The sequence below is a fragment of the Megalopta genalis genome, chromosome 5, assembly GCF_051020955.1.
Source record: "Megalopta genalis isolate 19385.01 chromosome 5, iyMegGena1_principal, whole genome shotgun sequence".
NCBI lineage: Eukaryota > Metazoa > Arthropoda > Insecta > Hymenoptera > Halictidae > Megalopta > Megalopta genalis.
In genome coordinates this window covers 28,378,349-28,405,840 of record NC_135017.1, presented here as the reverse complement: position 1 = coordinate 28,405,840, position 27,492 = coordinate 28,378,349, and the positions used below count along the sequence as shown (strand labels likewise).

The 27,492-nt window shown below is 35.2% G+C and overlaps 1 protein-coding gene across 4 annotated transcripts in view; it reads right to left on the bottom strand.

Moving 5' to 3' along the window:
* The window catches only part of dgo (ankyrin repeat domain containing protein 6 diego), a 336,204-nt gene that overhangs the window by 6,205 nt on the left and 302,507 nt on the right, over window positions 1-27,492 (bottom strand). For all 4 annotated transcript variants that reach the window (XM_033474115.2, XM_033474116.2, XM_076522204.1 and 1 more), the window contains 2 exons: window positions 1,830-2,039; window positions 769-867 (listed from right to left, as the gene is read on the bottom strand). In XM_033474115.2, the coding sequence (XP_033330006.1) occupies window positions 769-867; window positions 1,830-2,039 (309 nt within the window). The remainder of the gene's footprint in view (window positions 1-768; window positions 868-1,829; window positions 2,040-27,492) is intronic.

The following is a 27,492-nucleotide window of genomic DNA, read 5'->3' as shown; positions in this document are numbered from 1 at the left end:
CCAGTTTCAAATTAAACGGTTCATTTATGAGAATAAGGTGAAACTAGATGTTATGAAACACCGTTCATTTCTGATTCCTTTTTGAAACAGTGACACAAATGAGTCGTTTATTTTGAAAGTGGCATAAGTCACTTTACCGTAATGAAAAGTGGTAATTTTTTAATGTTTATACGAAATTATTTATACTGAGAAAAATATCAGTATCCTTAGATAACAAATACAAGTAAATCTTCTCGAAAGCTATATTTATATTTTTAAACGTGTTAAAACGCAAACCCTTAAATATATCGACTTAAAAACAAAGTGACTTATGCCACTTTCAAAATAAACGGCTCAAATAATGCAATAAAAAAATAGAGATAGAGCATATGCTCAAAAATTTCGCCCATATTTTTGAACATTGTTCTTTATCACTCGTACAAATACTATTATGTAACAATCAGCTGTAAAAAAGGCGTTTATTTGAATACCATTTTAATTTATACTTGTCGAGTTTAGATTTTCGAGAAAGATTTTTACGAAATTGATTATTTATCTTTCCAAATTAAGTATCACAAATGAGAGTTCAAGATACGTGATTGGCAAAATTGTTTATCGACAGGAGTGTCTCGAAGATATACATATTATATGTATTGAAAAATCGGTTTTATTTTGGCAAACGTACTATCATTCAAAGATAACATGCACGATCCGATTACATCAGAAATAAATGGTTTAGTTTAGTTATTTAATCTTTCAAGAAATAATGCTATTGATTATTTTACTTACTTTATTTTGATCCGAGACTCGACAAAGCGCAGAGATCAGAATACGCGTGACTCCGGCGTGGCCGTACCGTGCAGACGTATGAAGGGGCGTATCTCCATACTGTAATAGAATCTTTAATTAACAATGAACAATTGTTAATCCTGAACCATGTGGGATACTGATAAAATATACGTGGTATACATAAGGAACATTTATTATTTTATTCATCAATTTTTTTCAACATATTTTATAAGATGCTTCTTTTAGATACGTTAGATTTTCTATAGGCTTTGTTGAAACATATGAAAATTGAATTCAGTTGCCAGAAATTATAATTGACAGAAATATCAATTTTGAAAGAACTCTGAGTTTGTCGTTCGAGCGTTAATTTGGCCCCAACATGATTCGCGGAAGGTTTAAATGACTGAAGTCGCACGACTCGTTTTTACAAAAAAAAATCGAAAGTTCAAATGTTCACAATTAAAATCCGAAAATATACCGTACTGACAAGGGAAGTATCAAATATGGCTCACGATTTCAACGAAATTTAGTAACCGAGATCTACGAGGGGTAGTTTTTAAATTTCCGTCATAGGCTTAGATAAAAATGTTAAAAAACGAGAGTTTTTATTTTTTTTTTTTTACATTTTAAGTAATAGCAAAATTTAAAAAATGCATTTTGGTCATCGTCCCGCTATCATCTAAAAAAATTAATCTAGTCCCGCTATCATCTAAAAAAAATTCAAGTCATTTAGTTGAATTTTAAAGAAATTATTACGTTTTAGAATGTGCACGAACACTTTTGTGAGCCATACTGTATAGACGTATCACTCTGACGAATTTCATTGCAATCGCTGTGAGCCATGCCTGACGCTTCCCTCGTGAGACGTTTCGGAGCCACTATATACCAAGGCCAAGGTGATTGGAGCACCAGGAGCACACTATTTAAAAGCGCCGAGAACCGTCTCGAGACTGCTACTCGTGTTCATCCAAGACTCATATTTAATCCCGCGTTTAAGTCGAACCGAGTGCATCGCGTTTGCAAATGGATGATAGAGAGCCCACGCCGGGCCTATTACTCACGTTGTTTTGAAGGTCAGGATTGCACCCCGCCAGGAGGAGTTCGCGGCAGCTTTGGTTATGCCCGTTTTGGCAGGCGAGGTGAAGCGGCGCGAATCCGGCGAGATTCCTCGCGTGCAGAGGGGCACGCTGTGTCCCGAGGGCCTTCGCCAGGGCGGCCACGGTCCGGCTGTACCCTCGCCAGGACGCCTCGTGCAGCGCTGAATTTCCATGCTGAAACACGCATTGCCGATTGATGGAACAACCTCGCTTGTACATACGCTCAAGTTCCTCCCGATACCGATCGATCAACGCCGGTGCATGCCGGTGCACGTCGGTCAACGTCGACTGGGATGCAACCGGACGGCGAAGAAAAATACGTGGCAATGAGTGAGAAAGAGAGTGAGAGAGAGAGAGAGAGAGACAGAGAGAGAGTAAAAATTATTATTATTATTATTATTATTATTATTATTATTATTATTATTATTATTATTATTATTATTATTATTATTGTTATTGTTATTGTTATTGTTATTATTACTATTTTTATTTACTAACGTAAGCTAATTACTCATTAGATTAATAATACGGATTAATATCTAATCTTAGATTAATATCTAATAATTTAGATTTCAAATAATTCTTTTGATATAATTGTATTGATCCTGAAGGGTGTGCGATGGGTTTTCTCTTTCAGGAGGTGACCATTTGAGAGTAAAACTGGGGGTCTTGACACTAGAAGTGTCAAAGATCAGTCGAAATGACTGGTTTCTGACATTTTCTTTCACCGTTCTTGATGTTATACAATATTGATATTATACATATTTCTAGGAGAAATATTTAGGTACACTTATTTATGTTAGGATATAAACTTCGTATAGTTTATATTATAAAATATAAATTATATGAAGTTTGAATAAATCCAGTCTTGGCAGTGTCATAAAATAGTATACGGTCGCGTTTAGGGCTCAGCGTTAAAGACGTTCGTAAGACGTCGTTTGCTATCTGGAATGCTTTCCATTTACAGCACCCGAACACTAAGGAAGACGATAAAATGCATCGGAATATTTCACACTTTTAAACTGACCAAATTATCCCCATTGATTTCCGAGATACTTAATAAATTACGTTTCTCACCCGCCGCTTTAGAGAATGCAAGGAATGTCAGGAATAAAATACAAGGCGACATAACCTTGACATGGAACATATGATTGAACGCAAGAGTAATGAAAATGAAGATATATTAAAAAATGCAGAGCAGGCAAGGAGCGAATGCGGTATGTATGTATAAAAATAATATAATATAATATAATGTAATATGTAATATAATGTAATATAATGTAAAATAATATAATGTATAAAAAAAATCTTTCTAATTAAACCACTATTTTTCCTGGCATCAACAGTTACGATCTAATTTCGCTCGTAGCTTGAAAGGAATCGACACGAGAAAAATGGCAGGAAGATAACAAAAGAAAAATGAACGCAGGAAGGTGTAGGATGATTTTTTAAAAATAGAAGAAATGAACGGTAACAATAATGATGGATGATGACAATAACAACAACAATGAATGGTAACAATAATAATAATAATAACGATATAATAATAAAAGTAATCGAAACTAAGGCACGCGAAAGATAGAAAAGGAGAGGATGTGTTGCACGCGCAGCTTTCCGGCGAATCAGATACCAATGAAATCAGGCAAAACGCGCGTGCGTCGTTAATCACGGTCCCGCGGATGCTCACGCCGGATCTCGAGCGTGGATCGGGCCGAGGCACCGATTAATTGATTTATTTGCCAAGCTGAAATGAAATCGTGGAAACGACAAGTTGCAGAATCGCTCGCAGATAATTTGTACGTGCGACGCGAGCCGCGATAACGAGTTCCCCGTCTGCTCCGATCTCTTTGGTGTACTGTGACGATGCCTGTCGCCAATGAAGCGCGCTGTTTCTTCAAGATTCGTCGGAATCGATAGCGAAGCAAGTTTATCGAGACGCCGATGCTTTCTGGCATCTGCGATAGCTTTGCAGGAATTTCATGGCTAGAGAAACTGACGCGACGCTTTATGATGACGAAAAAAGGCGGCCGTTGAGACTTGTAATGTGAATATTTTGTCAGCAACATTTAAGCACACCAGTAAATGTAGGCATATAATAAATATAAAATGTTCCTCTTCTTTTAACCACTTGGCTGTCTTCGGCGAGTATTCTCTTCATGACACAAAATGTTGCCATTTCTTCGTGACGAGTATACTTGTCAAAAATAGCTAACTGGTTAAGAAGAATGTGTACTTTGATATTCTTGATTAAATTACATATTTTACAAAAGTGTTGTATTAGGGGGACCGGAAAGTTATTTCGTTTGTTTACATTAAATTCAAACAGATAAATATGCGCAGAAACGACATTACTTTCCGGTCCCCCTAATATTTAAACAAAATACGAAGGAGAGCAAACATGTACCCAGATAGCACAAGAACGTCTTTAGGACGTCTTAAAGACGTCCATTTTACGGCGTAAGATGTTCAACCCTAAAATGGACGTAAAATTGACGTCTTTAGGGCGTCCAGTGTTTATTGGCTACATAATTATATAATTGCAGTGACTTAAACACACTTTCCGAAGAGATTGCAACAGCTAACTGGTTAAGAAATTATTATAATCGAAAAACTTCTAGTCATTCCATGTGTGAAAAAAAATGATACGCCAAAGGGTTGCGTAGGAATACTATTACTTTAATATTACTTTAGATTTTGAAGATTAGAAGCAAACTATTTGACGCAGTCCGTGATGAAAATCATCAATGTCTTACAAGATCTTGTTCCTTTAACCAGTTAACTGTGTTTGACGAGTATACTCGTCATGGAGAAGTGGCAATATTTTGTGTCATGACGAGTATACTCGTCGTGCGTAAACAAGTAGTGACCATTGGCTATTTAAATTGTAATTTTAGGGAAAACAAAAACATATTCTCAAATTTCAAGATGTTTAGAATATTTTGAGGCCAATTTTACACGAAGGTGTTTACATTGTTATAAAAATAAAAATAAAATTTTTAACTCTTATAAGTATTTGATTCTTCCTGGGTTTCTCGTTTATTATATACGTAGTATATGTTAATGTTAAGTGAACAAGTAAATATTAGTAATAAAATTGTTAATTTTATAAAATAAAACAGCCTTTTTGATCCAATATTTTAACAACGGCACTTGCTCTGTGTTTGACGAGTATACTCGTCATCGCTTGATTCTCGCGACACATGTAGCTGCGCGCTCTGAAAAGGAAGCGTCACTGCTAACTAGTTAAATGAATTTTCTAGTTCAGTTTTCATTTTTAGATGGTGCATTAAAATATTAACGCCGAATCTACCAGAATAAAGTAAATACGCCGATCACCGAAACGCGTGAAAGAACAGGTAAACGAGTACCAGGTATTCCGAAGAGGAGGTAATGGAGATGTGAACCGCCAGAACGTAGTTGGAGATACAGCCGGCATAGCTTATCGTGGGCGGTTCCCTTCAGGGTGGGTAATGTCGCGCACTACATCACAAAACGTCTATTCAATTTAGATCAGGCGGGTACGTAAGCGCGTAAGGGACCGTTTCGTTCGCCACTCGTCGGGATAAACGTCGCCGATATGCCATTTTGCGGATAACGTGGCCCCGGAACGACGCGATTTGCGTTTCTCCGTGTTCTTCCGTCAGCTATTACGACAATTTATGTCGTTATTACATTTTCATGCGTCGAGCAGCCTAAATAGACCGTCGTCGTCGGTTGGACATGTATTGTCGCGCGTTACAAACTTTCATTTTGTACGCATATCTCTCGATCATAGAGTTTTCAATATCTAAATAGTGGACAGTAATTTCATTTTGCTGTGGAACGCGAAGTTGTAAATAACAAATGAATAATACAGCATGTGTTATGTCGTATTATGTTGCGTTATATTGCCATTCGTGATACTGATTTTAAAAACAAACTTCGAAGAATAAGTAATTTCTTCTCACTTTTAATAAGCGAATTTAAATTATGGAAAAATACATGATGCGAAATTATGTCATTATTATGATATTATTAATTATTATGGAAAAATACCTACTTACTTCTTTAGCATTGGAGAAAAGTACTAATATGTATATCTCCCTTCAAAGGTATTAGGACATCTGCTGATTTAGTATGAATTGTAATTATTCATTTATATGTAGGTAATGTTTTATGTTCAGTATTAAGTTTTATGACATCGGAAGTACACATTAAGTTACAAGTGTTTGTTATTTACGCAATTAGTTTAGCCATTAATTGCATTTTGTTCAGTGAAAACTATGTTTTCGAAATTCTATGCGGAACATATTGCAACATGCATTGCACCAAATAGGGTCAGAAATAGTAGACAAACTAATAAAACAGATGCCAAAATTAATCTAAGAAATTATTCAAAACGTGGTGCATGTATTGCCGAAAAGAAACTTTAATTTTTTCTTTTATAAGATTGACTTTATTTTTATTAAAATGTAAAAAAATGTATATATATAATATAATAAATACATATAATATATAATAAAAATAATATAGCATAAATAAATAATATATATATAAATATATAATAGAAAAAAATATTTTTTTACATTTTATAATAAAAATGAAGTTAATGTTGCATTAATAAAGTCAAAAGTATTAGGACACTCACAGAAAATTAAATAAATTTGTCCTAATACTTTTTGGAGTGAAGTCTATATATTTATTTGTATCTAGCGATTTGCACATGAGGTATTGACTATTAGGTCTTTTTAGAGTTTAGGGTATTTATACTCTCTCTCTCTCTCTCTCTCTCTCTCTGATTTTCATTGTAATACTATACTTCGCTCATTATATGAACGAAACAATATGAATTAAACAATGAGAAAACCAATTAAGAGAACGCAATTTATACTGCAATAATCTTCGATAATAACCGGACTGTGGATTTTTATGCAAAATAAAAATTGTCCGCATTAACTGCAAGACATAGAAGCTACATAGAACATTCTTACTTTAATTGTTTCATTAAGTTGCAACCGTATTTTCAAATTCGTTAAAAATGTTTTTACTGTTTCGTTATTCGATCCACTCAGTTTTATCATAAAATCCGCAGTCTAGTAATAGTAGAACCTCGTATCACGGTACCATTTCAGCCATAAAAAAATAAAAAACACAAAAATACTTGTTCCATTTGCAATGCATCCACGCGAATACATTCTCGATAGATATTATTTTCGTCGGCAGGAAACTCTATCGTATCGAGACTCGCGCGATTTGACGTCGAATGACTCGCATACCACGCTCAGGAGTATATCTCGGCACTCGATTTTCTCTCTTTGTATAGGTAATTTGCCTCCGGTGTCCCGCGGCGAGAGACCCAGCCCACGTATCAGTTTCGTGCAATGACGACGATGATCCCCCTCATCGCTATATTACCGGTGTACCTTTTTCCAAGGGCTCGGTAGGTCGCGCGAGACCAACAAGATCCTGCTCGTCAGGGATAAATCTCACGATCGTACCGCGGGTTTATTCGCGGTTCACCGAGTAGGTTAAAGTTGAGAGCCCATCGGTACGCATTGGCTGACGATTACACGGCACGGAAACGCGCTCGCGTGAATATCAGGCCGAGAGACCTGCCGAGACAACCCGACAACGATCTCTCGAACATTATGGTAATGCAATATTTCCGTGTATTATTGCTTGGATCGGCGGTCTCTGAACCGCGGGGGACTCCAGAAAAAATCGTATTTGTATAGTTGATGGTGGCGTCCCGCGTTATTAATTGCACACGAGGTGAAAGCGCCTCTAAGTACCTCGGGAGATACACGATGTCTAAATATTTTGAAGAATTGTTAGCAGCGGTTTACGAATGTTCGTGCATGTTCCTTAGTTTCGTTCGTCGTTTTGCGGAGGATGCGATCAGAGGAGAGTTCAGTTCGTCGAATTCCGCGTTACTTGCGGTACAAGCTTGTTGATTCGCTGTTGTTTTTAATCCATCGCGTCTAGGATTTCTTTCACAGCTACGATGATTAGCACTCGTCCGTAGATAATGATAATCCTAATAGAACGAGACAATTTTTGTTGCTCTCATGTTTTCGTTTACTTTAATTCCGAGATTTACATTCCTACTATACCCGGTTCGACGAGAATCGTATGGAAATATGCGCACGAGGAATGCGATCAGATCAGGTCCGAAATGTAATTTAATATTAATGTAATGTCGTTAATTAAATGTTATTATATAATAATATAAGGAGGAAGGCAAATTAAAGTACAAATTAAGGTATGTGAAAAGCTCTATTTCTACAATCAATTTATTTGTTTATTATCACATATTGTGTTCAATAACTCGAACAACATGTTCAATATATTTTCTTTAGTTTTCAACCGTATTATCGTTGCTATTATTTGCTGCTTTAATATTATATATTAATATATAATGCTAATATATAATGGTGCTTTAAATCCTTGCCGTACTATTTTCTTCACAGTCACGCGATGACTACAAGTTTCGCGATTATACTAACTTCTCAGAAGGAGAACAAAATTTGGATTTATTGTATGCCTGAATTTCTTTGCATGTTTAAATTTTGTAGAGAAAGGAACAGAATTTTAGACAAACTTGAAAGAATAGGATAATATTCGTATGCTACTAGAAATCTCTATTAAACTCATTAAAATACGGCAAGGGGTTAATATTATATACATATTATATATGCTTTAACATTATATATTAATATATTTAATTTGCCTCGAAAAAAATAAAATTCTGGCAATTGGACCACAATATTAATATATTAACTGAATCATTTATAATTTATTTAAATTCTCTCAGTTCAAACACAAAGTCAGAATAGATTATATATAATAAATAAACAAATTAACTGTAGAAATATAGTTCTCCATACCTTAATCTGCACTTTCATTTGCCTCCTTATTTACGATATTATATAACGATATTACACAATTCTCGTTGAAAAAACCAGATAGATTTACATTCATACTAGATTTCGATAACAGAAGTACCTTTTTCGATTTAGACAAAATGAACAACATTTATGTTTAATAGATTGTGTACGAAATCATCACGAGTCTGAATCATTGTTATTTAGTGTAAGAGGCTAAGTATTTCTTTTATTGTGTAGGATTAGTTTCGTCTATTATAAGTGTATCAAAATAGTAGTGCATTGTACATTTTTAAGACGTCGGATACATTATTTTGACATATTTTATATTATTATATTAGTCATAAATAATTTAAATATAAACTTAGATAATGGACCGCGTTTATCGTTCACTTTTTAATACGTTATAGTTTACTCATATATCTAGTTTAAATTGTTAAGTAGCAGTCTATAGTAATTATCTACGAACCCAGCTTTTTTTAAGGTAACCTTACGTCGCCATTATTTTAGTAAAACTGTAAAAAGGAAAAAGAAAGAATAAAGAGGGTTATTGTATCATTTTAATAAGAAACCATTTACTGAATGATGAGGACATATACAGGGTGTCCCAAAAGTAACTTGATTCCCTAAAACGGGTGATTTCTGAGGTCATTAGAAGTTTGTTTTCTAACAACATATTTGAAGTAGACAGTTTCTTAGATTACAAGAACAAGTCAATTTTACCTTCACTCTTATTGGCAATAATACTTCGAACATTTTTCTACGCGAACGTTGAGATCAACCGCAACGCGTTTGCGTCCAGACTGCTCCCGAAGCGGACGACCGTCGGACATTTGGAAATCGCTTACAGGAAAACGAAAGCATTATTTACGCGTCGAACGGGCGTATAGGAAATCCCGTCTTTACGCAATTAACCGCGGCAAAAATCGGCGAAACACGACATTGTGCAGTAAACGTCAAATTCATGACCGCCGCGCCGTTGCCGCGTGCATTACACGTTTTCCATTTCTCTCGTGAACGTCGTTGCTTCCGCTTCCTCGTGCTATTCAATCAAGGAAATTAATTCTCCCTTTCCGTCGCCGTCGTCTCTATTCGGCGAAAACAGTGCGCGCCGAACCGACAATAACGCCGCGACGCCGGCATAATGCGTTACGGGTGATTTATGATATATTTATTCAGGATGTTGAACTCTTATGGTTCCCCTCTATTCATCGCGGCGCGCATCTTCTTGCTTTCACTGTTCTAGGCCTTCGGTGACCCTGAACGCCTGCGATCAGGCGAAGCCACGTCGATATACCGTAGACAACACGCCGGCCAGGATGGGTCAACCATCGCACACTGGGTTTGGAAGCGACCGCGTCCAGGGTCACGACGATGTTATCGCTCAAACCGAGAGAATGAACGCTGCTCTTTGAAGCGCGTGGACGTCTATGAACTCCTCGTAGACAGCGCCGAAAGAAGTTCCTGGGAACGGTCGGTCATGCATCATCCGATTTTTAACCCCCGCGCCCGTTCGAGCTGTTACGGCTCGACGAGAGCACGCCGCGGACTTTCATGGTTCTGATTATTATAATTGAGTTTGTTCGAGTACGTGGACGAGTGCATGCCGCGCATTTTTATTCGGGAAGACTGGCTTCATGTTAATGCTTGGCGTTATAGCTTCATTAGCCTATTCATCATGGCGCGGGTCAGCTGCGGAGCGCTCGTGGTCAGAGGCTAGGAATAATGCAATACCTATTTGCGATTAATGTTTCTTTGTACATTATTGTTATTATGGTAGGCCGTGGTGCTAGATACAAAGGTGGCGGTGCATTTATGAATGGGAATAATTGTCGTACGGTTTAATGGCGGGACCCGTGATCGGTGTTGATGTTCGATTGTACCGAAGTTAGGGTGGTCTGTCGACGTCAATTGATAGACTTGTTGGTAACACAATGCTTTTGTCGGCGGAAGTAATCATGCTACCTCTATTGGAAAGTATTTCAACAAAATCGTCGATGCTAATTGTTGAAAGCGTTATTCGCAAGTATACAGAAAATTGAAGAGATTATTTGAGGCATTCGGTGGAAAAATGTCTTAACTCAAATTAAGTTGTTTTTTTCCATTATAATTGTGTTCTTCGATCTTTTGTGCGTACGTAGACTCCCCTCAAAAATTATTAGTACACTTTCTTACTTAATATAAATTAATAATAATAATTTTTTTAATATAAAAAAAATAGTTCTTCGTTTAGTTTAGGTAATGCCTGCGAGTCTTATGGCATCATATTGTTGGCATTATAGCTTTCCCATTCATTGCATTCTGTTCATTGAAAACGTATGCTGAGTTCATTTTATAATACTCGCTCAAGAAGACACGCATCGTTTCTCGATGTGTTTTCTAAACATGTGGAACATAGTACAAAGTACATGGAACTAGATAGGAACAGAAATAATAGACGAACTTATAAAACAGATGCCGAAATTAATCCAAGAAATAGTTAAAAACGCGGTGGATGCATTGTCGAAAAGAAATTTTATAATTCTCTTTTATAAAATTGACGTTATTTTTATTATATTGTTTAATAAATAATTAAATAACTGTTAGATAAAATACTACATATATTAAAATACTGTTTCGATGAAATTTTCAGCATACATATAAGTTATCGAGATCTACAAAATCTATTTTTTAAATTTTCGTTATGAGCTCAGATAAAAAAGTTGAAGCAACATCATTTGTTAATTCTTTTTTATTACTCCTATCAATTGCAATCTAAAAAACTTTCCGGGGCGGAAAGTACTATCTATTTGTTACAATTTCATAAAATTAAGCTTGGAATAAGTTGAACAAAATATGTGAATTTCCTATCGGTTTCTCAAATTTATTTAATTTTCTGTAAGTGTCCTAATACTTTTGGAGAGGGGTGTGTTATAAATTAGAATTAACGATTCATTAAAACATGCATTAACGATTTGATGATATTGCATTTGTCTCACGTTGCCATCGGAACAATTGAAGTGTGTTTCTACAACTGTATTATTAAACGTTTTTTAATGGCTCGGTGTATATATCGTAAGTGTCGTTTTCGCGTATGCGATGTAGCTTTCAACGCGAGAATAAGTATCGCGGTATGTACATACTATGGATTCCCATTGAATTCCCATTGAATTACATGTACGGTCGGTATCCATCATACGCGCATCGCGATACAAGCGGCCTCGTGTGAAACAGGTCCAAGTGTAATGGATACATTAAGTGAAAGTGATACAAGTTCTAACACCAGTCTCAATAAAATCAAAAAACGATCGTTTAAAAGCGATAAATGGGAAAGAGAAATATAAGAAAAAGCAATTATACGATATTGAATATAAAACTAAAACAGTTTGTGGAGAAAGATTTAAAAACATCAATAAATGTTGCTTCGAAAAAATGTCATTCGAGCCATTCAGGACGATAAATTTCAAAGTTTATATAACAATTTAACTTTTTTAACAATTTTCAGTGACAAAGAAAAACAAGATACTTATTTAATGACTTGCGCGAAAGAGATAATATAAAATCTTCCGCGGTTCCCCAAAATCAATGAGTCGAAAGTGTTCTTAAAGTATTTTATAAATATTGGTACAAATAAGAAAAAAAAGTTCGCAAATAGTTCTTGTGTAAACATGTTTAAGTACAGTAGAATTAACGATTCATTAACAATACATACATTGTTTTACGTGCACTAACCTTTCCCAACGTATGAAATAAAAATTCTGTATGAAAACGAAATGTAAAGTTCTTCTGCTTTAATTTTACTTCATTTCTTAACAAGAATATTCGATAATCGCAAAAAGCAACTTAAATCTGTTTATGCATTTTCTAATATTTCAATCGTAATTTGAATCCTAATTTATTCTCAGGTGATACAAATATTTTATTACACTAGAAAACTTCGTCGATTTTAATTATGTCATATAAAATCAATGAACAAGCATTTCATTTGTCTCCTCGTTTCCAAGTCTCAACTGTTTTTTGCACCCACACACAAATGCTTCATTCGACTATTCATTCGATTAAGTTTCCGACCATTGATTGAAATTTTCTCACGTTTCATTGAAGGAGCTAGAGGAAAAATCTTAAAAGACATATCGGCAAACACTGATAAATGAAATGATATACAATAAATTATATCTTCACAGTAAATTATATTTTCGTCAAAAAGGTCCGTCGTTCGAGTGTTAACTCATTTGAACTCGAAATCCAAAATTGTTCTCCTGACCTATAGTCAGTTTCCATTTTATATAACTTAATGCATTTTCTGCATATAAAATTGAATTTTGTGACACATGCAACAGCCACACTTTCAACAGTTTTTCTAAACATAAATAAATTTAACAATGTTAAAATTACATTGAGACATGACGTAACAATTTTTAACGGCGCCTTAGTGTCGCCACACGAGTGCAAGGGTTAACAAAGCCGGGCATATAAAAGGGCATATAAGAGAGCGTACAAGATGGCATATAAAAGGACATACATATAAATACGCAATTCCAAAGCAACATTTGTGGCGTGTTCAGGTAGCCCCTCCCCCTGAAGAACATGTCCTATTTTCAGGTAGGCCGGAGTGCGGGCTCCTCATAAAAGCGACCACGCGTTTATTCCGGCCGCATCGATTCCGGGGCCCATCAGTGGGCCGTATCGTGCGTAATAACGAGTGGATATCGGAGAAGGACGCGTGTACGCACACGGATGTCGTTGCGCGCGTGTACCTGGCCGCGTCGCGTGTTCCCCGGTTCATTGACCAGCGCGTCTGTTCGCCAGGTACGGTCAGGTCTGGCCGGTCGGTTGAATGCCGGGCCCGGCCGACCGGCCGGCTTCAGTCTTCCTACCACCGTATGGCTTTTTTCCTTTGTTGCGCGTACTCCGCTCTACACTTTCTGTAAGTACCGACTGCGGTTGGCTGGCGGTCGTCGAATAAACCACAATGTAGCAGCCCAGGGGCGGACAAGGCGCGAACCTATCGCTCTCGGCCTCTGACATTCTTCTAATTTTAGATGGACCCGGCGCGGCGTCCGTCCGCGGGACCCGCTCCCTCTGCGATTATTCTTCTTCCGTCGATCGGACAGCACGCTTTTAGGAACCGGTTCCCCTCGCAGTATTTACCTTGCTACATTTTAACTCGCGATCGGTAACAGAATAATGCGGCGGGATCCTTTCGGATGTTCCTCGTTCTCACGCGGTGGTTGGCTCATTGTTTCGTCCTCCGATGGCGTTCTTGGAGTCCCGGCCGAGAAATCGAGTACTACACCTTTTCGACGAAATCTCGCAAGAGGTTCGAGCACGCGTTACAAGGGTGTGATACAGTATTTGGCCTGCTGGAAGTTTGCTACTGTTTTGTAGGGGATTTTGTATCGATCGTCTGTCTGTTTGTGTACAGTGAAACATCGTTTATATGAACTCCATTTGTATGATCGAAATTTTAGCAATGCTTCGTCTTTTTCTGGAGTGTCCATTTGACATTGTTTTCAAGTTTCAAGGTAGATCGTTCTGCTATTTTTAGGAAAATTGATTTCAGGCTCTATAATAATTTTTATTTTTTTAACATGAAGTATATGTGACAAGCATCGTTGATTGGGTCATTTACATTATTTTTATGTTTCGATAATTTCGAATTTTTTATTTAGCCTTCAACGTTGTGAAAATATTTAGAAGTATGACCAGAGGACTGAACAATGTTAAATACAAGAGGAAGTGATTGTTCATGTAAATTGCAGCTGAAAATATATAGGTGAACAAAAAATTGTGCTTAGTGTCGGCGCATCGTTTCATTCTGTGTGAAAAATGTGAAGAGACCATTTTTTAAAATGTTTTCCTTTATTTTCAATAAACGTCTAGTAAAATAAGTTGTTTGCCCCTTACTACATTGATTTCTTACGACAGTATCAATTCGGTACACCAGGGACATATTAAGTTGGTAAAATAAGGGCGGGATGAGAGTTAACTGAATTCTATTCTGAACAGAACTATTAAATGAACGAAAAATCATAATCAGTGTTGAAAGACAGATGAATTGTTATTATATGAACTATTTGAATGTATGAACCAACTTTGTGTGGTTCACAAGGAACGCTTTTGAATCACAATCATATCTCAATATAAGTTTAACATTGTCAAATTTGTTTATGTTCAAAAAACTGATAAAAGTGTAATTGTTACATGAATCACAAAACTCAATTTTATATGCATAAAATGCATTGAGTCAGAGTTTGAGGATGACGTAGCTAAGATGAAGTTCGAGCTCGATGCGACAGAGGTTGAAGATGAGACAGTTTGTAGTTTACCATGTCAATGGTGATATTATTTTTTTGGCAGATTTTGGAAAAAGATTTGGGTGGAAAACAAGAGATCAGATTTTCAGCTAATTTTATACGTGAAATAAAGTTGGCATGCAACGAATGTTAAATCTTTTCTTTTGCTAGCGATTATTCGACAACATCTGGTATCACTATTCTTTTTTGTATTACTATTTATAACTGTTTATTAAGGGTTACGTATTGTTTCATAAGACGATGGAGAAATCTCATCGACTTATAAAATGTTACATATGTTTCGACTTCAAGCGACAAATTAGAATTGTTCGTTGCGAGTTCCTTGATGAATAACTCCACAACAATAGCAATGTGAATGGCAAACCAATAAGTCATGTTTTCAGAAGTACCATTTAAAAAACGAAATTGATTAAGATATTATATTAAGAAAGATGTTCGACTGAAAAGATACAACACTAAAAGATATTCGACAGTGTTTTCAGGTAAATTTTCACAGATTTGAAAGTAATTTTTTGTTACCTTCCACCCATTTAAAAATGTTATTCAAATTTATTTTCATCGATTTACACGCAACTTATTGATTCCTTATAATAATTTATTTATTTATTAATAAACGGGCATAGGTCCATGTAGTACATAGAAATTATAACAAAGAACTATAGTACAGACAGAAAGACACAATAGAGACAGAATAAAAGTATAAATTATGAGTTAGAAAATAGAACAAATAGTGAACGCTTAAAAACTTCTACATCGTTGGTAAAGAAGTCAATACCAGTGGAGTAACAGTTCGCTAAGGAGAGAATTCTATGCATTGAAACCATATTAGTAAACGAAAATGCAAGTTACACGTCTAGTTCAGCGTCCTCCTCCATTATTAGCATACCAATGTTCCCACGAATGAGTACAGCATCTAATGTACATTCGTACGAGAACAAGAAATTCGAGTTAAAATATACAATATAATTTGAGAATTCTCATTATTTTGACTGACACTTCATAATTCTCTCGTTGTTTCTTATTTGCGATGCAGAGATAGAAGAACCTTCTCGATTAAAGACAATGTGAAATGAGGAGCATGGATGAAAGAAGAGTACGAAAGGTCTGGAAAAGGATCCATAGAAATAAAGGACCCACGGATCCTCTATTTAATAGATGATCAGAATGCCTAGCTAACGGTTGCCGCCCGATAGGCATCGGGACGTCTGCTATAAACAGTCACCTGGGAACCGTAGATATACGTATATGTATGTGTGTATGTCGCAATCAGACCAGGTACGTCAAAACGGTGAGCTGATTTATGAGCTGACCGTTTCGTAGTACTTTCAATGCAACTTTTATTTTAACTTAACCGTTTGATTTAGTTGATCGGCAGCGAGATATCTATAATAGGAAATCCGACATCTACTACCGACGCTGTTTGCGTACGTTTCTACGTCAGTTCGTTAATTGTTTGACGAAGCAAAGACGAATTCGTTAACTTCAGTTTCAAACTTTTTTGTTCAGATAGAAATCACTATTTAAGCCTCCAAGCTTTTAATTCTTCGTGTTTTCCACTCGGGCAGTGAAGCTCGAGTTCATTTAGATCCAGAATATAAATATTGTTAGTTAACTATCTATTTAGTTTCTGACAATTAATTTCGATTTTCGCATGTTTCGTTAAGGTCTGTAGACAAACTAACGCGACTATAAAAAGACCTGGGCACATTTGTAATGACTAGACTGCGGATCTTTATGCGAAATAAAAATTGTTTCACTTAATTGTAAGAAACATAGATTAGTTGAAAACCAATTCATTTTTGTCATAAATACAAAAAATCCGCAATCTAGTAATGATATTATATGAAATATCATTTCAAATGACATGTTATTTTATTTCATAGTTATTTTCATGACCGTGATCCCTTCTGAAATATTATTATGTTTCAAATATTATTTCAAATAACATGTCATTTTATTTTATAATTATTTGAAATAATTATGAAGGCAAATTTAATGCTTTAAACAAATTGTTCTGAAGATTTCAGGAAATAAAATCTCTTTGCTCATTATTATTTTCAGCATAATCTTTTCTGGCCACTTTGAAATAAAGAAATAACGAAATAACTTATTATTTGAAATCGCTTCATCTCAAATGAATCGATATTATTTTTATTTTCAATTAACGGTATGAAATAAATTATTTCAAATAGTTATTTTTTATTTTTATTTTCAATGAAGTTTGCCCAGGTCTGTCTAGGAGACGTCGACCTTCGAAAACATGTTCAAAAAATTGGTGAATAATGGTGAATTATGATTTTATCGAAGTGGTCCGTTGTTCGAGCGATGCTTAGAATGTTTCTTTTAATTTGTTCATCTAGTCCTGGTTTCGACTTGCTTTTTATCCACCGAAGAATGCAAGTGCCGGGCGATTCTTTGATGCGCCCCTGACACGTACCACTTTGAAAGCCGATCGGTGGCTTTGTAAAGAAGATCCTTGCTCAGAGCTTTGTTGCATGTGCATAATACTCCCGAGCCATTATGCTGCCTTGCATCATAAAGACTTCGCTTCTCGTTCTAGGAGATTCTGCGCTTCTTGTGATATCCGCTTATCATTGCTTTAAGCAATTTCGATTTTATAATTTACTCGGAATCTTGAATTTGTACACTAATTTGAAAAGATAATTCGCTAGACGCATTCTTCTCACTCTTAGAATAGACAAAATTCTCGAAGATTTTGATGTTCTTCTCATGAATATTAAACGAAAATCGTTACCACTTTCCTCGCAAATTATAACTAATTCACTTAAAGGTAAAAATTAAAACGGACCAAATAAAGTATTTATTCACACATTTGTTAGTGTAGAAAAATAGATAGATCTTTATTTCAATCTCTTTGATCTTGAAATCCATTCGTTCAAGTAAATAATGTCAAAACGATTATTGGAACTGTGATTATTAGACTGCGGAACTTTTATGCAAAATCAAAATTGTCGAAGTTAATTGTAAGAAATGTAAGTTAGATAAAAAGGTCTCTCCTGTTTCAATAATTGCAATATTACAATAGTTTTGTGTTTGACCTACTCATTTTTGTCACAAATTATTTCTTTATTTCAAATTGGCCAAAAAACCGTAAGTTAGCTTTGTAAAAGCTGCAATTCAGATCCATATGCTATAAACAGTGGTATTAAAAATACAATGGTGTGAATAATTATAGACTCAAAGTAACTTTTACATTTCTAATGATATTAACAAACATTTAACAAACGTCATACTTTGTATATTTCTATGTTAGTAATAATAGAAACCAGAAATATACAAATATGATATTTTGTAAATATACAAATTTCCGTTTACATATCTCTATCAATGTAATAGTTACTTTAAGTCTACAATTATCAAACTGCGAATTTTATGCACTTTGATAAATTTGAAGACGCTGTTGTATCATTTTCAATACTTTAAAATAATTAAAAAAAGAAATGTTCATGTAGCATCTGTATTTTGAAAGTAATGAAGACAATTTTCATTTTGCATAAAAATCTGCAGTCTAATAATTATGTACACCACTGTACAATTCGAGATAATTCACGTTTGACGTTTCCTAGCAAAAACCCTAATTTATAAAATTTATAAAGTATTTAATAAAAAATGACAAGTAAAGGTTAATTTTAGTAAAATATAACGTTGCGTTCAATAAATGATTTTTTTTCGTTTTCCTTTAACGAGTGTAATAATACTTTAAAAAGTTGTGAAGTCAATAATCAGACAAAAAAAAGACAATTACTTTACAATAATCATTGTTAGATCGTATTTTGTATGCGATCGTTTCAATAATACTATTCGCAGAGAAATGACAATATTTTTGCTAGAGAAACTAATGAGAAACGTAACGTCGACACTCTCGGAAACCGCAATGGGAAAATTCAACACCGTGCGAGGCAAAAAAACAAGTTTAAAGAGAATACGGAACGTAATGCTGTTCAATACAGTAGCCGTCATTTGCGATTGCTCGGAAGATTTAAAATACACGTTGTTCTCGCAACCGCAACTTCTTCGTGGTTTTACTGACAAGATTTCAAATCTGTTCTGCACGAATGTTTATTCGTCGTTTGGTTCTCCTCCAATGATTCAAGAACTATATATATATATATCTTGAAATAAAGCACACCAAGTTCTTGAATCATTGGAGGAGAACCAAACGACGAATAAATATATATATATAAATATATATATATATATATATAGAAAATATATATATATATATATATATAAATATATATATATATATAGAAAATATATATATATATATATATTTTCTATCGATTTGTTCAGAACAAATGTCAGCTAGTTGTTGGTATTACAAGCATGTATTACATTAGATTGAAATATCAACACATTTTAGGTTCAAACATTTTTCATTGTCGTCGTAGAGTTATACAAAAACCTTCTTGATTAATTTATCGTCCACTTCCGTTTTACATTTCAATTTGATCAACTACGTTTCATTCGGCTAAATAGAAGACAATTTTTGTACATTCACGCGTTTGTGAGTATTATAAAAAATTACAAAATCATTTAAGTACAGCAACAGAATTATTTGAAATTTTCTTAAATTCATAAAATTTATATTTTATCGAGCAGACTTAAAATACTTTTGTATAATATCTGCTGACTTTAATTTAACTACTCAGATTAGTACAATATTATGTATACTCGTGACAAACTCACAGTTTTGCAAGTGAAAATATAAGTCGATTTTCTCGACGACGAAGCCTCGAATAAAAAAATTTTATTCCTTATCTTTGATTTGTTTTTTTCGCGTAGAATCAGTTCTTTCTCGGTTGCACCACCGATTCTGGGACACCCCGTACATGAAGTCTTATCTATACAATTAAAATCTGCAAATATTTAACTTTCACTACACAAAATTGTCTGCATCGATTTTTAGTTTACAGTAGAATCTTTTAGAATAAGGATTCAGACAATGTAAAATAGAGAAGAAACTGTTAAAGAAACTGTTAAACACGTCGAACAGGTTGCTCGCGTAGCACCTAGAAGGATCAAAAATATAAAATCTCATAATGTTCGCGAGACACGTACGAAGTCGCAACGTTCGCTGAAAGGATTACATGTTGTCGAATGTCTTCGTCGCGGATCAGGCACGAAAAATGAAGAAATTCAACGAATCGATTATCGGCAAAGGTATAACACCAGTGATTTTCGTAACCGGCGGGTTCGACAGCTTTTCATGTGCTGATTTGCTGCGTTTTTATTACAGCTTGTCAGAAACGCTTAAGAACCTTTCTTCCCAGCCGCATTCGAGGGAACCCATTAATGACGCGGTGCGTAACGTGCACCAGAATATTATGCATATTCCGTACTTTGTACCACACGTTCCAGGAAAGTTCTCTGTGCTCGTACCGGACACGTCAAACGGATTATTGTCGGTCCAAAAATGAATGTTCCCGCCGTCCTTATTCATTAACACGTTTTTTTCGCTCGGCGCAAATTGTGCAGCGAACTTTTAGCGGTTCTACGTAAGATTATAGGACCGCGTGCAAATTACAGGCGTCATGCGTGCGAATATTTCAGCCGCCTAAACAAGCAAGATATCGTTTTGCTTTATTCTATGCAACAGATATAAATTGCAAATTGAACAATGTAACAACGAGCGACATACACGATCATCCTGTTATAAAAATCGGAGAACTAAAGTAATTCTAGAGATACATCAAATAAAAACTGTCTGTTTCTACTGACAATAAGTAAATTATTCACACTAAACTTACCGAATATTAAAAGTAACTGATGTATTCGGGTTTATAAGTAAACTGCTGGTTTTGATGGAAAATAAAAATTGTCTCCACTAATTGCAACCAACCAGCTTTACACAGATATTTATTTGGTTTCTTAATCATTTTTATAAGCGGAAACTAATGCAACAGTATTTTTAGATTCTTTGAGTGTTTTCCTAGCGTTTTGCGTTTTTTCTACTCATTTCAGTCATAAATGCATAAAATCCGCATTCTATTCATAAGAACGACGAGACTGTATTTATTTAGACATTTTACCATTTTTATTATCGTTTTATTCATTTCATTTCCTATGAAAGTCTTTATAATTTCCACAATTCTGAAACAAAACCTGTGAAATCTTAGAGTTCAATCAATGTAGATACGAAGAAACGAACACTCGAAAAAGAAAGACAATTTCTCGTCCCAAAATGTGAACCGCAATAACGTTCCCGAGACTGCAAGTCGTTTTTATTAAAATGCCTCGGCGCGGAGAATTTGAAATTCTTGCTACGTTTGCAGCTTTTATTAGTTCTTCTGTTCGAAATTTATTGATGTCCCGCAAGAAGGAATAGCCGACCGTAATCGTTCGATGAAATCGATTCCCTTTACTTCCATTTTCTACCGAAGGACATATCCGACTCCTGTTCTTTACGAGCCAGCTGCGTCGAATCACCGTAAGATTGATCATCGCTGTCTGTTCTGGCACGCTGAAAATTACGGAAACCGATTCCGGTTTTCTAAGCGCAATAAGTGCTCTGCTTGCGTTTTTTCACCGCCGGCAAAATCACGGAAAAGTGACCACGGTTTCTCCGCGCAGCGTTCTCGCCGGTTTTTGCGTCGCCCGTTAAAGGGACGACCCTCGCAAAACGCTAACTATGAAATCGCCGAAGCCTACCGGAACGGTTCGCATCTCGAAAATTTAGAGTCCATTAGGTGTTTCTTGTCTAATCGCCGATTGTAAGAATAAGAGGGCGCCATTGTGGGAGGAACGATAACATGGCGGTGTTCGTTTACAAAATAAGAACGATTCATTATCGAACTGTGATCGTCATACTATTTCATTAAACTCTTTGTTATGTAATATACATTGCTTTGAATTCCGTCCATTCGCGTCGTGCGTCACGGTATTTGATTTATAACAATAATAATACGAGACGGTGACAATATTTTATTGATTAGACTGTGTGTAGTTACTTTCGATAAGTCCTCTGGAAATTATTTTAACATGTCGTTTACGAATACGTTGTCAAAACTTTTCATTGAAATAGTAAGTAAATATTAGGTTAACTTTTATTTATTATTTAGCATTTCTGGATTGGATATAAAAAAGACAAGATGTGGTTTTCTTTCTGCGGTTCCTTTCAATCGATTCGAAAAATTTGTATTTATCCTGATTGTCGAATATTAATCGTTTTATATATATGCAAGATGCCAGGATATTTTTCATTTTTGAAATGTCGAAAATGATCTAATATTATAGTATTTTGTGCTTGGAACCTAAATGCTCCTTAGTTACTACATTTGGCCAAAATCTTTAGTTGAAAGATCCATTTTAAATCATTATTTATAAATTGTTATTTGTAAATCATTATTTGTACATTGTTATTTATAAATCGTTATTTATATTAATCGTGCCAGTACATACTGATTTAAGAAAAGAAAGCAACATTGCAATTAGTCGTAACTGTGGTGGTGGTTCGTTCATTATTTTATTAGGGGGACCGGAAAGTTATATATATATATGTCGTTTGTTTACATTAGATAATATTAGATAATATTTTGACATAACCTTTCCATTGCTATGGCATAATTATAAGATTTCACCGAAATACCAGGCGGTTTTATTGAAAAGTCGGCGCACTGTATCAGTAATTTTTATAAACATTCCTATATCTCTTACAAATTTTACTATTTCAGAAAGGCAAGACACCTGAAATTCGGATGCGTTCTATAAGAACAAACAGTATTTGCGCAAATAACTCCCCGCTTTTTTCCGCAAAGAGTGTCCGTTCCGGAGCCCCGGAGTTAGGTGTAGCTGCTCAAGGGTTAAAACCGTGACCGAGGAGTTTGGTCCGGCCAGCCTGGCACTCAGAGAATACCTCTGGTTCAGTTCGCTCGGGTTCGAGTTCGTTGCTCGGTTTCGCGTAAACGGATATCTTCCCGGGCTGATGCATTGCGACCGGTGGAAACGTCAGAAGTTAACAATGCCGGGTTTTGCCGGTGATTTAGAACCGAGCGGCTGGTACTTCGTGGGCGTGCGTGCATTTGTCCTTACTCGCGTGCACGTCGCTGCGTTCCTTACTTAGGTGGTTACAAAGCGGCCGTGTACAGATGGGGAACAAGACCGCGGCCACGATTTTTGAGAATTCCTGCCGTCGCGCCGCGACGCATCCTTCCCCTCGAAACGCATGTCGCTGGAATGATAATGCGCCGGTTCGTTACGCTTCGAGTTTCGTTGCTGCGTCACCAGCGGAAGACCGAGCGCGTAAGTGTATGCCTCCTCGCTCGAAAAACTATGGAGGAAAACATCTTGTATCGATGGACCGTTACACAATAGTCGGTTTCCATACAAAAAGCGAGAAAAAGTCAGTTTTAAAAAATGTCCCCATAACGCATCATTTATTCACTAGTAGTCAATTAAACCTGTGGCTTTTTATTTACTATGATCTTTTTTACCATTTGTTCATTTTGGATGAATAATGCAAATAATCCTAAATTTATATTATTGTTTATAATTATATTGTTCTTTGGAAATATATAATTTTTACAGAATTTAATGTACTTAGTATGTACTTAAATTATGTCACAGGACACTTTTTTATCTCTCACATTTCTTGAGATATGTTCAATTGAATATGTTGAAGTTTCATTTCATTTTTTAATTATGAGTTCGGTGGAGTTTATTGTTCGCTTTGATCGCCATTCGAAGAGTGATGCCTTGCATTAATAACAAAATAAAAATTGGATGCTATTAGCTGCTATTCAAGAAATTATCCAATAATAATGCAAAAAAGGCACGCGCCACGAAGTGTATCGTGATACACTATAAATATTTCAGCGACTCGCATTCTATTGAAACTAATGAGAATAATTACGAATTATTTTTTTTCGATTATATGCAGATTTTTTGTAATATTCGACCCGTTCATGTCGAGTATGAGGAAAAGAACGATCAAGAAATCGAAACCATTTTTCAAAGAAACAATCGAACTAAACATAAAAATGGAGATGATGTTCAATTGAATTGAATTGAAAAGAAAAATTGTATTTAAAAAAAAATTGTTTATAAATAATTAAAACACTGCATTTTGTTTTCATTATTCTATCGTAACAAAAACCTAAATGTATGTACTAGTAATATAAAATAAAAAAGTAAGGCTCAAATATATAATTTTAGTTGTTATATGTTTTTTCCGCTTTTTGCATGGAAACCGACCACTGTGCGTCGTCTGCAAAATCTTACTAGTTAGATCAACTTATAAGAAGCTTATAAGGGACGTCGCATACTGGGGTAAAGTGGCGAAATTGTGTCAAAATCAAAGGATTTTTGATAGAAATGAAATGAAGCGATTGATTTTTTTTTTTTGTTAAAGCTGAAATGTTGCAGATTAAACGAAAAATAAGGAGAATATAGTGTAAATTATATTATAATTTTTAAACCTGAAAAATTGATGTTGAATTTGAAATATTCCAACAAAATTGTGATTTATCCGCTGCCATTTACAATTGGATCTTCTTTATGACATCTGATACAGTAGAGACTACCTTATTAAAACATTTTATCACCTAAATATATCATTCGAATTCTCTATAATCATTGTATCTAAATAATACAATGATTAAATAATAGTACGTTTGGACAGCAGAATATTGTAAAAATAAATGTTCGGATAAGGGAGTCTTTCCTGTACATCATTTCCCGTAGATTTCGACACGCTGACTTCAAATCTGGTCGCAAAATTTATCTACCACTTCAGTATTTTGAAATAAAATCGATTTTAGTGAGAAGACCAACGAAATCGTGATTTTTTTCGTTAAAATGATTTGATAAACAGCTGATTTTTTTTCAAGATCCTGAAGTGGTAGATCAATTTTGCAACCAGATTTGAAATCAGCATCTTATTTCCTTTGTTACTTCATATCCGTCTTTCGAATAAAATTTTGCCCAACTCTGTTTCAGGCAAAATTTTGATTGTCAAAAGGTGATGACTAGACTGCGAATCTTTGTGCAAAATAATAATTATCTTTGATAATTCCAACAAAAAGAAGTCAGATGGAAATTTCTTCCTTTTTTAAATAATTCAAGTGAGTTGAAAATAATATACAGATGTTCTTAAATTCTTCCAATATTTTCACTGTATTAAATTTTAATTACCCATTTTTGTCATAAGTGCATATAATCCGCAATCAAGTGATGACATTTTCTATGGGTAGCAGTAAAAAATGAAGCTGCTATAAATGTAAACACAAGTTCATACAGCTCACAGAAGAGCAGGAGAACAAATGGGGTAACATTTATTGTAGGAATCTTCGAATGTGTTATTTCTGTTGTTATAAATACAACTTTAATACTGATGTTACATTATCACATTGATTTTCTTAGTCAATGGAACATTTGGAATTATTTGTATTAGTGTTTGCAAAAGTCTCGAACAGTGTTAATTTTAATTATTAAATTAAGATTAATGTGAACATATAAATGATGCTTTTATAACAATGAAGATTTTTGCAATATATTTGACACGTATATTTGTTGAAACGAAATCGGAGGTAGGAGTCTCGAGGTGCGAGTAATCGAGCCAGGGCTACCATAAACCCGTCTACGCCGCAAGGGTTGAACTCCTAAATTTTGGATGATCAGCTGAAAGGTTTCGAGGAGTCAACGACGTCCTGCAAGCTCTGCCATTATCTCGACGCGCATCGTTCAAACAGGCAGGCTGGGCGAGCATGTAATTTATGTAACTTATTATTCAAGGTCCGCAGTACCAAGCCAAAGTTGTCGATCGTCGCGGAGCTATCTATCAGTCCCGAGTCATTAGAGGAGTCGTCGACCACGATGGCCTCTCTCGCAAAGGATCATTACCTTCTCGCATCACTGACTCGATGCTCTCTTTCTCTCGCCGCGTTTCTCTCCTTCTCTTCGGCAAAAGAAATTTCACTCTGTTTACGTGAAACAGGACCTTGTAATCACACCGAGCTAAAGTCGTCTACCTTAGCGTGATTGTTGTTATTAATATTCTCGGAAGAAAATGCAGAGCGACGGTGTTGATTAAATAGCGTAAATCAAATAATTGAGGGACCAATATTGTAGTAATTTTCTTCATAATTTCGATAATTAGAAGTTTTCCGATTGTAACAATTACTAAGAAGAGATAATTCGTATTTATTGTGTGTCTAAATTTACGGAAATGTATAAATATTAGTGAAAAGAAATCAGAATTTTATTCAGACTAAAAAGAACGGAATAGTATTCATACTTAACAAATCGAATGTACTTTTAAATCGACATTTTACATCCAAGATTTATATTATAACGAATATTATTGATTTTCTTACGGATTAAAAGTGTCCAAGATTTATATTATAGTTTTCTCTATGGTGTCTTGTATGTTCTTTTGTCTCAATCGTTGTTTTGTATTTTCTATCGATCAGAATATGTTATGAATTATTCAGAATTATTACCTCATTTATTTTACCGTTGAAACGCTATAAAACAAGCCATAAATACTTTGAATTTTAAGCAAACGTACGTGCAATTCAACTTTGACCATCGTTGAATACTTAACGACTTCAAACAACGATGGTATTGTGAAGTTATAATGAAAATCACGATTCCAGAATATGTTTATAAATCTTTTCTAAATGGAAAGTAGTTTAAAGTTAGAACGACTTGCACGAGAACCCGGAAATATCATGCCACTCCAACATTTTTAACAATTTATTTAAAATACCAAAATAAAGCGAAGCCCGTTTCGTATTCTGGCAATTTTTAACGCCTTTTTAGCGCCACAGACAGAAAATATTCCGGATATCAATGATAATCGCGAACGACTCGTAAATAACCGTATAAAAAAATGCGGAGAATCAACCGCTGATCGAACCATGGAAACGACTAGAATTATTAGAAGCTTTAAATGTCAAACAAGGAAATTTGATAGTCGGAATTTATGGAGAAACATAAAAGTGGGGGAAAATTTTAACGAGCGGCGGCCACTTTCAGAGGCCAGTGCCTAAGAACCTTTTGTGAGAAATAAAAGTGACTGTGATGGACCTACGCGAAGTGTTTCCGTATCGTTTCCGTACCGCCACTAGGCCTCGATAGGATATTTGATTTGAGGCCCATAAGAAAGCAGTAAAAACGGAGAAAACGGGGTGCGAAGTGAAGAGGAATCGTTAGGATTCAACAGGTTTCTTGTAATACGATTTTCAGATTGAATTAAACGTGCCGATAGTAAAAGTTCTTTAATCTATGAATCCGTGTCATCCGGTTTGCCTGGTCGCATACAGCGAGTCCTAGATTTATTGGCACATTTTAAAACTCTAAAATTCTCCTATTACTTGGAATGACACTAAAAAATTAAAGGCTCACGTATTTTCAACTCTTTTGTCTGAGCCTATAACGAAAGTATAAAATATGGCGATTTTGTCACGGTTTTTGACACTTCCGACCAAAAAGTGTACGAAACCTGCA